This window comes from Danio rerio, chromosome 23 (genome assembly GCF_049306965.1).
Source record: "Danio rerio strain Tuebingen ecotype United States chromosome 23, GRCz12tu, whole genome shotgun sequence".
NCBI classification, from domain to species: Eukaryota; Metazoa; Chordata; class Actinopteri; order Cypriniformes; family Danionidae; genus Danio; species Danio rerio.
Window position 1 is genome coordinate 1,628,718 of NC_133198.1, and position 17,000 is coordinate 1,645,717.

General features: G+C 39.9%; 1 protein-coding gene across 1 annotated transcript in view; it reads right to left on the reverse strand.

Moving 5' to 3' along the window:
- Positions 1–6,504: 6,504 nt before the first annotated feature.
- The window catches only part of epm2a (EPM2A glucan phosphatase, laforin), a 31,388-nt gene continuing 20,892 nt past the window's right edge, over positions 6,505–17,000 (reverse strand). Inside the window, exons 4-5 of the mRNA XM_005170563.6 lie at positions 8,892–9,136; positions 6,505–7,220 (exon numbers count right to left, since the gene is read on the reverse strand). Of these exons, the coding sequence (XP_005170620.1) occupies positions 6,922–7,220; positions 8,892–9,136 (544 nt within the window). The 3' untranslated portion in view covers positions 6,505–6,921. The remainder of the gene's footprint in view (positions 7,221–8,891; positions 9,137–17,000) is intronic.

Here is a 17,000-nt window from a genome sequence, read left to right on the forward strand (position 1 = left end):
TTTAAGAAATCTGCGACTCTGTCTTTATGAATCTGTCTTTACCACTGAATTGACTGATTCGATTATGTTAATCTATTAATCTTTACGAATCTGACTCACTTTAATGCTGGATTGACTGATTCACTTGATTGAATATGTGAATCTTTATGAATGTCACTGTCTTATTATTGAATTGACTAATTCACTTGATTGAATCTATGAATCTTTATGAATCTGATTCAATTTAATACTGCATTATCTGATTCACTTAACTGAATCTATGAATCTTTATGAATCTGACTGACTTTTTCATTGAATTGACTGATCCACACGATACATCTGTGAATTTTTACGAATATTACTGACTTTATCACTGGGTTGACTGATTTACTTAAATGAATCTATCAATCTTTATGAATCTTACTGAAATTATCACGGGATTGACTGATTCACTTGATTGAATTTATGAATCTTAATGAATCTGACTGTCTTTATCATTGAATTGATTAATTTACTTGACTGAATCTATGAATCATAATGAATCTGACTCACTTTATTACTAGATTGGCTGATTCACTTTAGTGAATCTATCAAACTTCATGAATCTGACTGTTTATTAATGGATTGACTGATTCACTTGAGTGAATCTATATATCTCAATCACTGGATTTGCTGATTTGAATCTATCAAACGTTATGAATTTTACAGGCTTTATCACTGGACTGACTGATTCACTTGATTGAATCTTCAAAGCTTTATGGATTTTACTGTCTTTATCACTGGATTTACTGATTCACTTGATTGAATCTGTGAATCTGTATGAATCTTATTGACTTTGTCACTAAATTGACTGATTCACTTGATTTAATCAATTAATCTATGAATCTGTCTGTCTATATCAATGGATTGACTGATTCACTAGATTAAATATATGAATCCTTATGAATCTGACAGTCTTTATTACTGGACAGACTGATTCACTTGATTAAATCTTCAAATCTTTATGAATCTTATTGTCTTTATCACAGAATTGACCGGTTCACTTGATTGAATCTATGAATCTTTATAAATCTAATTCACTTAAGTGAATCTATCGATCTTAATGAATCTAACTGACTTTATCACTGGATTGACTCATTCACATGATTGAATCTATGAATCCTTATGAATCAGACTGTTTTGCTCACTAAATTGACTGGTTCATTTGACTGAATCTATGAGTCTTTAAGAATTTGACTGTCTTTATCATTGAATTGACTGATTTACACGCTTGCATCTGTGAATTTTTATGAATCTTACTTACTTTATCACTGGGTTGACTGATTCGCCTAAGTGAATCTATCAATCTTCAAAAATCTGACTGACTTTGTCACTGAATTGACTGATTCACTTGATTGCATCTGTAAAGGTTTATGAATCTGACTGTCTTTACCATTGAATTGACTGATTCGCTTGATTAAGTCTATGAATCTAACTGTCTTTATCACCACTGACTGATTCACTTGATTGAATCTATAAATCTTTATGAATCTTACTGAATTATTCACTGCATTGGCTGATTCACTTGATTGAATCTATGAATCTTTATGAATATTATTGAACTATTCACTGCATTGACTAATTCACTTGATTGAATCTATAAATCTTTATGAATCTTACTGAACTATTCACTGCATTGACTGATTCACTTGATTGAATCTTTGAATCTTTATGAATCTGACCGTCTTTATCATTGAAATTACTGATTCGGTTGATTGAATCTATAATTTGTCATGAATCTTACTGAATTTATCACTGCATCGACTGATTTACTTGATTGAATCTATGAGTTTTTATGAATCTTATTGACTTTATCAATGCATTGACTAATTCACTTGATTGAATCTATGAATCTTTATGAATCTGACTGACTTTATTACTGGATTGACTGATTCACTTGATTGAATCTATGAATCTTAATGAATCGGAATCTATCAATATTCATGAATCTGTCTTCATCAATGGATTTACTGATTCATTTTACTGAATAAATGAATCTGAATGAATTCGACTGTCTTTGTCACTGGATTGACTGATTCACTTAAGTGAATCTATCAAATTTCTGAAATTTATTTATATATTTTGACAGATCTGGCCGTTTTCAAAACGTTATTATTTCCCAGTTTGGTAATGCCATAAAATATGGTATAATTAGTTGGATATACAGTATAAGGAAAGTTGCATATAGCAATCACAGTACAGTAGGAAATGTTCTACCTCTTATTTTGAACATTGAACACATCTCTCTGTCTACACTAGTGCAATAAATTCAGCTTTAAGCAGAAGCGCAGTGAGGCTTTTTTACATTTATTCTTCCAGTCCTCCAGTCCACATGAAGACTCTTATTCTGTCACTGAGACGCATGACAAAGCACTGCATTAGGATTACGTAAATAAAGATGAATAATATTAGCCTTCTGAACCAGCTCAGCCTCTGAGTAAAAGATCATGCGACTGTAAAATACTTCACTGACAGAGAAAAACAGATGCCAACTTTATCCCCAAAGCACTAAAGCAGCTTTATCTGTTTCCTGGAATAGACAAGTGTGTAAATTCTGAATTCTTTTGCTGTGCGGAGGCTGATTTTATATCAAAGTGGAGTACCAACGCCTCAGATGCTAACCTTGGATGAGGGTGAAATAACGCCATGGTTCACACTGACTCATGATCTCTTCTGTTTGAGCAGAAATATAACTGTAGAGTACACTGTCAAAAAATGAATCTGTATTTGGGTCAAAGACAAAATAGGGGTTTTAAATATCAAACCAACAATGTAACACAGCTTTGACATTTGTTAATTAATTAAAAAAAAAATCGGAGGAAATAGTCATGACTAAAACTCCCACTAAAATACCATTCAGTAATATAACAATGAGTTGCTCTGTTAAGAAAACTAGTCAGGCTTATTTAGAGCACGATTCATTTAAAGACGTATTCATCTGAAGATCACAGGGCAGCTCTTGCTGTTAAAAAAGCCACTCTATACATCTTTATACTAGTAATGAGTCGTTCATGAATGATTCACTCATTTTGAACGATTCTTCAATATGACTCGGGAACTACGAGTCCTCTCAGGGAGTGATTCGTTCATCCTTTTGTGCAGGTGGTATATTTCAAGTCTTTTAAGTCGTTCGTCGTGGAAAGGCAGAAGCCAATCATATGCGTTTAGAGACGGAAAAAGAATTAATCCGTTCATCTCTCAAGTCCTCTATCGGGTCTGAGTCATTCATTCATTACGGGACAATCATATGCGTTTAGAGTCGAAAAAGAATTGAATTGCAAGGTAAACTAATCATCATGGCTCCTATCGACTCAGACTGTGTACATTGGTTAAGATTATATGTAAGTGTAACGTGAACGAATCACTGACATTTGAAGACATGACGAGGTGAGCTGAGCAAAGAGACAACAATACCTTCATAGATAAAAGAGCAGGTCAACATTGAATTATTATTTTCTTATAGTATTTCTATTTATGACATATTTGTCGTGTGATTAATTTTTCGGGCTAGTTGTAGATGTGTTTGGAAGCAATTCGTAACATTTTAATAATATTTTGGCAAATTGAACCAAGTGAACAAAATGACTCGAAAAAAGATTCGTTCATCTCGATGAACGAGACTCAAAGATCCGAGTCAGTAAAATGATCCGAACTTCCCATCACTACTTTATAGCACTATGATTTATCCATTTCAATAACCTTTTTTTAATAATTTAAACCGTAAGATTCAGCATATGATCACTCATTCTTTGATGAAGAAGGTCAGAATAAGTCAGGTTCATTTTAAATAAAGGTTTCTGCTACGCTGAGTGACATTATCTCACCCGTATTTAGACAAATATACAATTATTATTTTTTTTAAAATTGTATTTGACACTCTGGCATGACTTTGAATGTGATTTTGTTAGCAGGGTACACATATTCAGGGTTTCTGCAGCTATCATAATGTCAAGTTTAAGACTTTTTGGGACCATTAAGTATTAAATTTAAGACCTATATCACAGTATCAAAAACAGGCATATACATAAAGAGAAAACGCTAAATCAAAAAATTAGTGTTAAGTGTATTCAAATTAAACAGTACTAACTATAGGTTAGATGCATCACTGAACTACAGAAACAAACAAAGTCTGATAGACTTTTCCCAGTCCTCATTGGTCATTTGAATGCCTAAAGCTGCGGTCACATTAGAGTTTGAACATGCGATATTCTGTCGTGCGGCGCTGCGAAAAGGGGCGGGATTAAACAAGCTTATTAGACATTTTGTAAAGCAAGCGATTGCTCCGTGTTTTAAATTACTGTCCAGAGAGGTCAATCCTCGATTGGTCTCACGTAAACAAGAGATGCGATTTCGCAGGTCAGAGTTCACCAAGCTTGAACTTTGCACCGCAGCAACCTGCGAAATTTGACGCATGACCCTGCGTTTCCGGTCTGACGCAGTCGCTTGCGAATGAATGGAAGTCTATGGAAGGAAAAGCCCAGTGTGAACACAGCTTAAATCAGGCATGTCCAAACTCGGTCCTGGAGGGCCGGTGTCCTGCAGATTTTAGCTCCAACTTGCCTCAACACACCTGCAAGGATGCTTCTAGAAAGCCTATAAAAGCTTGATTAGCTAGCCCACGTGTATCTGATTGGGGTTGGAACTAAACTTAGTTTTTTAGTTTGAATACACTAGTTGCTATTCAGTCTAGTGCGTTCACGATCACTGATTTATTTTTGCTTTTTCTCAACCCACCGAGTCATTTTTTTTTGTATGAAAACTCTACAAAAGTTTTTCAATTTTCCCATGGAGTCTGGTGACACCGGTCTCTATTTATTGAAAGGTCAAGTGGAAAGTGCTTTTCATTATGGCAGCTTATTTCAAGGGCAGAGAAACTGCCGTGCTAAATATATAACAAGAATATTGAGTTACATTCACCGAAGAATGAAAGTGGCATGTTGGAGGAGAAAAGGGGCAGATAGTCGAACAATAACCGTCACATTAGCAGTCTGCCGACAACTGCCTCAAGGTGCCTTTTCCAATGACGGCCTTGTCAAGATGAATGAACAATAACCTGATGAAACACTTGTGTGAAAACAATTCAAAGACAGAACAATACACTCGTGTGATTACCACTGCGCTGCATCACACACTCAGCATTAGTATACATACACTCTGCTGGACATTATCACTACACTAGCATTTCCAATAACTAAATTGATCAAGGCAGTTATTTTTGCATTTTAGTGGGTCAGTTGTAAATGTTAGTTTACATTTCCACACATTACTTTTAGCATTAATGGTAATAATGCAGTGAAATTAATTACCACTTGGATGATGCGACAGCAGCCACAGGACAACAGTGCCAGTGCTTCACCAAACACCAGCTATTGTTAAAGAGCCAATTTGGTGGATAGGGATGATTGGGAGGTCATGATGGGTAAAGCCCATTGGATGGAATTTGGCCAAGTCACCGGGGTTACACCCCAGAAGTACCATGGGATTTGTTATGACCACAGATATTCAGGACCTTGGTTTGATGTCTCATTCAAAAGACGGCGATCACTGACAGTATAGTGTCCCCTTCACTATACTGGGGCATAAGAACTCATACAGACCACAGGTTAAGCGCCCCCTGCTGGCCTTACTAACACTACTTCCAAAAGCATTCCAGTGACATTTCAGGACACCAATATGATGTTAAAATAAAAAAAAGAAATAAATAAAAATGTGTATAATGATGTTTATTTCATAGTTATAACAAGGAGATGGTGAATTACGAGGACGTTGCTGATGTTGCCATTTTTCTAAATATTATTTGATCAAAATTACAGTACAAATTGTAAAATTGTGATATGTTATTGCATTTTTAAATAACCATTCTCTTACTGAATGTACTATTATGTAAAACTTTAAGTTAAAGCAGAGAATTCAGCATCGTTACTACAGTCTTCAGTGTCACATGATCTTGCAGAAATTATTGTAATATCACAATTTGCTGATTAAAATTATTATTATTATTATTATTATTGTTATTAATGTTGACATGTGTAAGGTTGCTTCATGTTTTTTTATGAAAAACAATTGCAACTATTTTCTAAGACATTTTTTAATGAAAAACAAGTGGCAAATTCAATATATATTAATATATATATATATATATATATATATATATATATATATATATATATATATATATATATATATATATATATATATATATATATGTGTGTGTATGTGTGTGTGTGTGTGTGTGTGTGTGTGTATATATATATATATATATATATGTATGTATGTATGTGTGTGTGTGTGTGTGTGTGTGTGTGTGTATGTATATATATATATATATATATATATATGTGTGTGTATGTGTGTGTGTGTGTGTGTGTGTGTATATATATATATATATATATATATGTATGTATGTATGTGTGTGTGTGTGCGTGTGTGTGTGTGTGTGTATGTATATATATATATATATATATATATATATATATATATATATATATATATATATTGCTCAAAATATCAAATAATGTTTTCATAGTATTTTGGTGACTGACGCTTTAAATTCAAATGAGATTGTGCACTTTTCAGAAGAGGGCGGAGCTACAAACGCCTGTGTGACAGCATAGTGGCAGATTCAAAAACAAGACTAACGTCCTATGCTAATAAGAGAGAGATGGTTACTAGTGGGCGGGGCTTTCCCCCTCTGATGACACGTACAAAGTGAGAATGTCAATCAAAGAGTTTCTGCAGACTGATTTTATCAAGTCTGATTAGTAAAAACAATTAATTTTGACCATTAGATGCTGCTTATATTCACACACTGCTGACACACAACTGTGTGTAAACCCCTTATAATAGTGATTATTGCATAATCCTTTAAACCTTGATATGACTGAACTGCAGTCGTTCATTGCACTAGAGGGTGCTGTCTTGCGTCTCTGTGTTGCGGACAGATGGACAGAGCTGTCCAAACTTCATATGAAAGTCATCTCGGGCCCTCAGCAGGGCCTCCTCATCGATATAGACTGCCGCCCTTCTGGCGGTGAGGAAGTACTGCACTTTCCTGAGTTTCCACCCGAACACGTACATGAGAAGTCCACAGACGGCAGCAGTGGAGCGACCCACTCCTGCATTACAGTGGACGTAGACGCTGTGACCGTTTTCCAGCAGCCCAAACAGCAGAAACACTGCCTGGGGCAGCATCTGTATACGCCCTGCAGAGATAGAGAAGTATTCAATGCTTTTTATAATTATTATTGCAAAGCAGCATTACATTGCATCACAATGACATTCAGAAAACTTAAGGTTATTAGTTTCTATCAGAGCCATAATTTGATTTAAAATGATTTATTTATAGGGAAGACGCAGTGGTGCAGTAGGTAGTGCTGTCGCCTCACAGCAAGAAGGTCACTGGTTCGAGCCTCAGCTGGGTCAGTTGCCGTTTCTGTGTGGAGTTTGCATGTTCTCCCCGTGTTGGCGTGGGTTTCCCCCACAGTCCAAACACATTCGCTATAGGGCAATTGATGAACTAAATTAGCCATAGTGTATGAGTGTGAATGAGTGTGTATGGATGTTTCCCAGAGATGGGTTGCGGCTGGAAGGGCATTCGCTGCGAAAAAACATGCTGGATAAGTTGGCGGTTCGTTCCGCAGTGGCGACCCCGGATAATTAAAGGGATTAAGCCGAAAAGAAAATGAATGAATGAATCAATAATTTATTAATAGTGCTCAAATTCATATACACTTGACATATATTGATGTTTACTTGTGCACATTCGCTGATTTCACCCCTACCCATTTGTTTGTAATGGTTTGCTCCGCTTTTATTGAATTGTTTAAAGTTATATTATGAGAAAGAAAGAAAGATATAGCAACACATTTTTTTGACCGGGGTTTATTGTTATACTGCATACGAATTTATTAATCATCCTAAACACCAAACCCTGCAGACAGAAACAATACAGTCTTCATCATAAAACAACAACACAGATTAAATGTGTGATGTTCAATGTATTCAGATTCTCAAAAACATTCATTAAAAGTCCCATAAAATTACAGGGTAACCTATTTGACCCCTTTTTCCAGATTTAAGATACGTCTTTTTGTTTAAGTTTCAGCTCAAAACACGCGTCAGATTGTTTATTATAGCTTATAGCTTTCTAGCTGTTTTTGTGGCCTGTCTCTTTAAAGCTAGTTCTCCCTGCCCACCGTTCCCACATGCCTGTCAGAGTGTGGGTTAGTCTCCGCCTCGGCTGCATCTGTTATACAGCACAGTGACAGACATGAAGGAAGCAGATCTCACAAAATGCTTGTGAGAAATTCTACAGTAAGAACTTCCCCAATGATTATTTGATGTATTTGTTGTGGAGTTAATTCAAGCCTTTCTGCAACGATGAGTCACACAATGTCCTTACAAAGTTCACGCACACACAGACACACTTAGCGGACACACACACAGTGCATGTTAAACCTTTGCACTGTTTTTGCACGGCAAATGTGACAGGATACAGGTTAATATCCACAGCTGTATGGATATCCGTTATGTTAGTGCACAAAATGAACCTGATTTAACGTCAACAAACCGGGATTGAAGCGTCTTCTTTAAAACTCTACTGACATGCGGCTGAAGTAAGTAAAGTGATGATGTTTCTACTAAACAAACTGTATATTCTTTCCCCTCTTCCAACCCTACCACTAAACCAACCTTCACAGCAAACAATCTGCACTTTTACATCTTCAAAATACTTCCTTCTGTCTGATTTACAAGCATGTTTACCCATCAGGACCTCAAGTTTGGTCCCCACAGTGACACACGTCTCCATGATTCTATGCGTATTCAGGTTTAAGTCCCCAGCAGGATATAAAAACAAGTACACACACACTAACCCTCTGTGCTCATGTCCTGCGTGGGCATCCAGATGTAAGAAAGGCCAGAGTCTCTGTACAGATGCATCATGGTCTCGGGGGTCATGGGTTGACTGAGGTCTCGCCGGCAGCCGTGCGAGTTGTTTATCACGTCCCACTCGGTCTGAAAGTTCATCACCGCCGTGACACCCAGCTCTTGTTTTAGCTTCAGGGTTACATGTTCAACCCGTCGAGGACAGCTGCCTAACCAGACACGCGGCAGCACCCTAAAGAGAAAACAGACGCACGAATGAAGACAGAGCTTAAACTATCGTGTGTAAACAACACAGCTCTTCAGAGGAGACAAGAAAGGCTAAGCCCCCAGAAATCAGTTAAAGTAGACATATTGTGTAAATAATCGTTGTCCTCAGAATGTGTTCAAGTTCAAGTTGAGCTTTATTGTCATTTCTCTACGTTTGTTATTTTATTTTGAAGATCTGAGGTGAAAGAGGTCATGAAATCTATTAGATTGGCTGGATAGATGTTGTACGCAGGTCAACGTTCTTACAAAACACACATCCTCATGATGCACCACCTCAATAACACAATCACCCCAGCGCTTCATAGTATTATTATGAGATTCAGTAGCAAGACGCAGAGGCAGATGTGGCAGGTTGACAGGCCAGATCATAAAACATATACTGTGTGAAAACCTTTTAAGAGCTGTGGACTGACAGTGTTACTGCACAGTGATTCCCTCTTTACTGCGTTCTGCCACAGAAACAAACCTCTAACCTTACACATTAAACTGCAGACTGCACATTTATCCTGCATCATTAGTCATGTCGCGTTATTATCAGACACTAAAGGAAAAGGAAGACATTGAAGTGGGTTAAGTGGGAAAGGAAAATACCCGACAGCCAATCAGAATCAACATCAACAGCTCACACATCTAAATCAGCAGAGAAGCTCATCATCACTGCTGCTCGATACAATACACCCTCTTTAAAGGGCCATGAAACCCCCTCGTTTCAGCAGGGTGTTTTCACACCTCTACTTTGGAAAAAGTCAGAAAAGTGGGCGTGTCCAGCTTTGTTTAGGGGGGAGTGTTGGAGGAAGAAAAGAGGCAGGGTGTGGGAGTGTCTATTTGGGCGCGCTGAGTGTCAGAGTCAAAATACACACACACAGGGGACAAAGTGACGGTGTTTGCATGGACATCTGTAGTCGAATTATTTGCCAAATTATTAAATGGTGGACTTTAACTGCAGTTTGGCTCTTTCATTCAGGGAATTCATTCATGTCCCTCACAACAAACGAGATATTTGATTCGAGGAGCTGCTCTAAGCATGTATTTTTCATGCAATGTTTGATACCGCACGGCGAATGAGAGAAAAAAACCGTCCGCATTTCCCGGAAACTTAGATGCACACGGCAGGTAGCGTCAGAAAGCCGCGTGTGTTATTCCGGTCACAAAATGCAGTGAAAATCCTACACGAGGTTATAGTTTGGTTGTAGAGCTAACATGTTTACACTCGGTGCAATAGTTAGTTCGATGCGAACAAACTGAATAAACAAAGAGCGCTGGTCGCTCACTTACCAAATCTGTAGAGACAGGACAATCACCAGCAACTAGAGCCGCGTCTTTATTAAGAGGAGACTACAAGCGAATCCGGATCTCAGCGTTTGCAGATGAGAACAGCTCTCAGGAAAACAATAATCCTCTTTAGACACGTAAGTTATTGTTGTCGAGCGTCGCGTACACTGTTAATCCACACGAGATCCAGCTGAGCTCTCACAGAGAGAAAATGAAAACAAAACTTCACTGCAGCAAACTATAAAAGCAACACTTCACGCTTGTTTTGCCAACACAACGTGGCGTCTCTGTCGTCTAAACACTGTGACAGTAATGAATATTAATGAAGCTGCACAATAGAGCGCGCTGATTGCTTTGAACCAAGCTTTACTCATGCATTAATGCAGCACACTGTAAGACGTAATAAGACACACTCTGGCACAGACGCTCAGTCTGCACGCTGGAATACACGCTATTATGTCATGGCCGTGACGCAGCTTCAAAAATTAGTTTCAAACCGGAAGTACGAATTTGCTTGAAGTAACGCAAAAACAACCAATTGACACTTTTTAGTGAAATATAGGTGTCCTAATAGTGTTTATAGCAGTGTGGGACACATATATCACTGTCAACAGCTCAAATAATGTGCTTTGGTGTTTTCTGACCCTTTAAAGATAGCAGATATCTAGGAAGTTGGTGCTAGTTATACCATCTGAATGAATGGACAACACAGTACAGTATAAACCAATTGCCAAACTGATTTCACCAAGTAGGATATGTTCCTGAATGAACATCTTTGTTGATCCTGAAACAACATTCCAATCACCCAATCAGAATTAAGGGATACGTTTACCGTTTATGTTAAGATTAGGCTTACAGCACTTCTACATGAGTGTTATCGAACTATTATTCCCCTCTGATTTTGGGAATAATTAACAGTTATGATTGGTTTTAGGGGTAACCATTTAACGTGTGAACATTTGCGTTTACTCGCTTCATTCGCGTGTCAAATTCACTTCAGAACAGACGCGGATTCGCGTGATGGGCAGGGCTTCTGTCTGCCCGAAGAGTCTAGCTTCATAGCTAACTGGCTAACATGGATTTTATGAATAAAATAACAGTGTTTATGTGCTTTATGAAGACTGAAAAACAGCATCGATACGTTTAGGGTCGTGTCTGAGTCCACTACATGCTTTCAGAGGTGCATCCAGTTCTGTGAGCTCATAAACTCCTCCAGAGACTTAACCTGGATGACGGAGGCTTTCAGCGGTGCATCTGACTGAGCCAAGCCGAGTTTGATGAACGGTGAAGGGTGGAGGATTTCCCTCAGAACACCGACAACAGGTTCTACGTCACAATCACGCCCCCACAAGAGCAAGCTTCTGATTGGTTAACGCGGCACGAATGTCCACTGAAGTTCAGATTTTTGAACTCGAGAATTGGCGCGAAACGCTCGTTAAGCGCGTCAAACGCGCAAAACGCTCAATTCGCCCCGCGCCATTCGCGCAATTTGCGACATTCGCGCCGCAAGATTATTATTATTCGTGCGTTTGCATTGACTTAACATGTAAATCACTTGCGCTTGACGCGCGTTACGCATCTGTTGTGAACGCAGCACTAGTCTTGAACACCTTGATTAGTTGGATCAGCTGCGTTTGATTAGGGTTGGAGCAAAACTGTGCAGAGCTGCGGCCTCTGGTATAAAATGAGACTATGCAATGCAAGCTGTGCAATATAAAACTTAAAAGTACCACAGCTTTTTAGTAGTGTCAATGTACTAGAAATGCAACAGCGCCTGATTGTTGATGTCTCTGTGCAAATTAATCCATTTTAATTTAAAGGTCCCAAGAAGACAAAATCTCAATTGAAACATGAAGGCAGGAAAGTAATCTGCTCCCATTCATTCATTTTCTGCCACTTTTCAGGGGCCGTGTCGCGGGGGCAGCAGTCTTAGGAGAGAACCCCAGACTTCCCTCTCCCCAGACACTTCCTCCAGCTCCTCCGGGGGGATCCCGAGGTGTTCCCAGGCCAGCAGAGAGACATAGTCCCTCCAGCATGTCCTGGGTCTTCTTCAAGGCCTCCTCCCGGTGAAACATGCCTGGAATACCTCCCTAGGTGGAGGTCCAGGAGGCATTCAAAAACCTGAGCCACCTCAGCTGACTTCCATTGATGTGGAGGAGCAGCAGCTCTACTCCGAGCTCCTCCAGGGTGTCAGAGCTCATCACCCTATTCATAAGAGTGCACCTGCCACCCTTCAAAGGAAACCCATTTCAGCTGCTTGTATCCGAGATTTTGTCCTTTTGGTCATGACCCAAAGCTCATGATCACAGGTGCGAGTAGGAACGTAGATTGACTGGTAAATCAAAGCTTTGCCTTTAATCTCAGCCCCTTCCTTACCAGAAGCTGGTAAAGTAGCCCCTCCCCTTTATTAAAAAAAAAAACAGCCAGTAGTGTTTTGTTTTGATCACAGCCCAGTGTGAGTGGTTGAGCTGAAGTGCATCAAATAAAAAGTGCCTTGAAAGGGGCGGGGCATATCAGTAGTTAGTGATGTCACAAAAATAATCGATCCATTTAGGCGGAAGCGACATATTGCAAACTTTTAATGTTTATAACTTCTAAATGTAAATGTTGTCACTGTTTTGGAGTACACTAGCTTATAGATATCCTTAAGACTAACATACTGATACTGACATCTACAAAAACGTTATTTTGATTTCATGGGGACTTTAAAACTGCAGACTCAGTATCACTCTATTCTCATCGCCATCGCTCTAATGTACCTTCGGAGGAGAGTAGAGGAGGTAATTTTGGTTTTACATTTCCAGTGTATCTGCGCATCAAACGCAGAGGTGTCAGCGGGAGTCTCAGTATGAGGGAGATCCAGACTGCAGTAATGGAAATGCTAATGAGTGTTTAGCGGGGTGAGGAGACAGACTGACAACCTGGGGAATGAAGCCAGAAAGGTCACAGGCTTCAGCCGAGGGGTGTATTTTTACCTCAGAAACCCACACGCCCGTTTGAGGATGAAAAATAAGTGAGACGATTGAAGGAAAGGGAGTTTGTGGAGGTTAATGGTCTGAATCATTTGACTGCAATGAATTCTTCACCCCCTCCAAAACTTTCACCAGATCTGGGGTCTGGTTTATAAACTTTGCATAGAAACTTTCCTAAAAGTGAAGGTATATAAATGTTATTTATTTATTTATTAATGGTTATGGTCCATATGATGATTTAACACTGGGTTTTATTAATTTTGTAATTAAATGTAGACTGACCTGTGTGTGCACGAGATGAGACCGAATCGTATATTTCCATTGTTTTTCTATTTAAACACAGTTGACCTGCATGATCATAGTGTACACTTGCATCCGAGCGTCAGCGTCAACGCTTCCCATTCCCTTTAAATGGGTGACGTCAGGCCTTGCCGAACTGCATTGTGGATCCATCTGCGCCGCTTCAGGGGTGTTGCTCACTGCAGAAGTTGCGACGTACTCAACTTTTTCAAGCACCGGCGGAAGCATCAGCCAATCAGATCGCTGTATGCAAATACAACAGCTCAGACAGAAACCGATTGCTGACTAATTTAATTGGCTGACGCTGCTATGACAATCACGTCGGTCCCAACTTCCGACCTTTCTCTGTCAAGCGTTGACGCTAAAGCCCCGTGTGAATGCACCGTCACTTCAATGGGTTTGCGTGGCTCTCAGTCCCACCCACACTCGTCAGAACTACCAAGCCAACCAATCACAGAGCATGTGCTACACGAGGTTGCGACATGTAGTTACATTTTTTGAGAGATGCATGCTAACCTCGTGATGGCCACGGCAAGGGCTATGCAACCACGCTCAGGCTGCGCTGGAGCATACGTGTACGCTTGATGCAGAAGTATAAATCAGCCTTAACTCCAGTGACTGGCACATCTGGATTGACTGTATTCATCGTCGAAGTCCACGAACTGAACCGCGACTACCGTATCATTGAGATGGCTGACGTGAAACTGACGTTGACACAGGGTCAAGATCCCGAAGCGCAAGTGTTTTGAAAGACTGCACCAAAGCATGATCCAAACACCCAGGTCACGTGACTAACGTGATTCAAAGAATCGGTCATTTCAGAAGCGTTTCGAAACCTGGCGAATCTGCGTTTGACTGCTTGATAGAACTCATGTAGCCTAGTGGACTGTGTGTGTACAGAGAAACTGTGCTGGCCTGAAGATCGAATCCTGACTTGATGTACTTCAATATTGTTACTTTTTTATGACCAAAACAAGACATATTTATTTACAAAGGATTCACTCAGATGCCAGACTAATGTTAGAACAAAACACATTACAAGAACAGAGAATTTAAAAACTAACATCTATAGCTGCATCACCCTGGATTCGAACCCATTATCTCTGCATACTGGTGTGGAACTCTGACCACATCACTAAATCCCTTGAAGCTCTACAACATGGGGTTTAATACCTTAATTTGCGAAACCGTTTTTTTCCTGAAGCTGTTCTAGAGCAATACATAAAAAAACACCACTAGGTGTCACTGTAGAGAAGGGTTTCAAACGTTTCGAAGCTTCGACACATATACTTCAACTATTTCAATGTTTCATGAATCCTCGCTTTGCCCTCCACTACCGTATTGTGATGATACATTTAACTTTACACACCTAGTATTAATACAAAACTGCTAGAATTCACAAACAAACAAAACTTGACATCCCTGTTACTAACAAATTTAATGTAACCAGTTTGAAGAAGATGACATGTTTTACTATAGCTTTTAAAGCAGTGGTCACCAAACTTGTTCCTAAAGGGCCGGTGTACTGCAGATCAGAGGTGTGGACTCGAGTCATGTGACTTGGACTCGAGTCAGACTCGAGTCATGAATTTGATGACTTTAGACTCGACTTGACAAAATATAAAAAGACTTGCAACTCGACTTGGACTTGAACATAAATGACTTGGACTTTGACTAGGACTTGCCCCTATTGACTTGTAAAGACTTGCTGCTTCCCATGAAAAGCCCAACGATAAAAAAGTATGTTGACATGGACCGCTCTCTCTCTCTCCGTTTATGTGTGCGTGTGTGTGACAGCATGCGCGCGTGTGTGTGACAGCATGCGCGCGCGTGTGTGTGAGCATGCGCGCTTTCGGCATGACGTCCAATCGAAGCACGGTAGATTGTTTTGATTCGACAGTATCCAACGTGACTACTATGAGGCGCCGGAGGGGACAAAAGTCAAGCGAACGCAGAGAGAATTTGAATTTGAACTTGAGATCGAGCCAATACTCGCGTGCCAATACTCGCTCTCTCTCTCTCTCTCACATACAACATACACCTCTCTCTCTCTCTCTCTCTCTCTCTCTCTCTCTCTCTCTCTCGTGCATTCAGCCTCTTTGCGTTCGCTTGACTTTTGTTTACGATGGCGTCTCATACCTTTAGTGCTTTTACTCTCACGGGATCCTCCTTTTAAACTGACCCTTCGCTAAGCCACGCCCAAAAACCGCCACCCACCAATCGCGGCTTACCAATCGTAGCTACGGGCAGAGGCTCTGTCAAGCTTTCGAGCGAGAGAAACAAGCCAAATCGTTGCGCAATTGGATTGTGAAAATCTGACACCCGCTATCCTAAAAGTTTGGACTGGGTGGTGGGATTTTTTCCCTTTTCAAAACCAAAGCCCAAGAGGAGAAATGCCAGCGTGGATTAAGCTGTGTGAGGGGCGGCAAAAGGAGTTAAGCTAAGTTGGTTTTGTTTTCGATATTCACATTCAATGATAGGTGGCAATAACTCACACTCCTCTTATCCTAAACAGATCTAACCTGTGTTTCTTAAAAAAACAAAAACAAAAAAAAAAACAAAGCAGGTTATGCTTCCCAGCGGTCTTTTTCTTTTTTTCCACTAGATATTATGAGCCAGGGCTCGACAATAAGGACTGCCCGATGGCCCGGGGCCAGCGTGCGAGACACTCGGGCCAGTGTACAAAATGTTACTGGCTCGATCGGGCCAGCTGCTGCCTTTTTGCCTGCCAGATCGAGCCAGAGCTGCGTGCTGCGACTGTCTGTCAATTGTGTGCAAATACAATCTTACGGTGCTTTCACACATAGACGTTTGTTTCGGAATCTGTCTCGTTTCACTCGTTAGCGCGTTTTTTTTGGCATATATCCAGCAGTTGCGCTCGCTTCCGCGCCAAATCAATCAGTCCAAGATCGCCTGAATGAGACGCGGTCTCTGTCCTATTGAGCGTATCGATTGTAGCGAGAAAACAAAACAATGCAACGAACTAACGACCCAGGCTATATCACAGTGTATCATGATCGTGTAATAGCCATATATACGGCTATATGAAGAGGGAATGATGAGCAGGGCGAGATGTCATTCTTACCGGTAAATGCGAAAGTGAAAGCATGCTGAAATATTACCGAGAGCTGTTTGTCCAGCCTGATCTCGGTTTATCCGTCAGGAAAATTGACCGAAATTACTATCTGTTAATTTTTCCATATTTTAATCGTATAATAGGCCTATGTTGTATTAGGCCTGTTGTTTTGTTCATTTCCGCACTGACAGCCCAAAAGAAAGATTTAC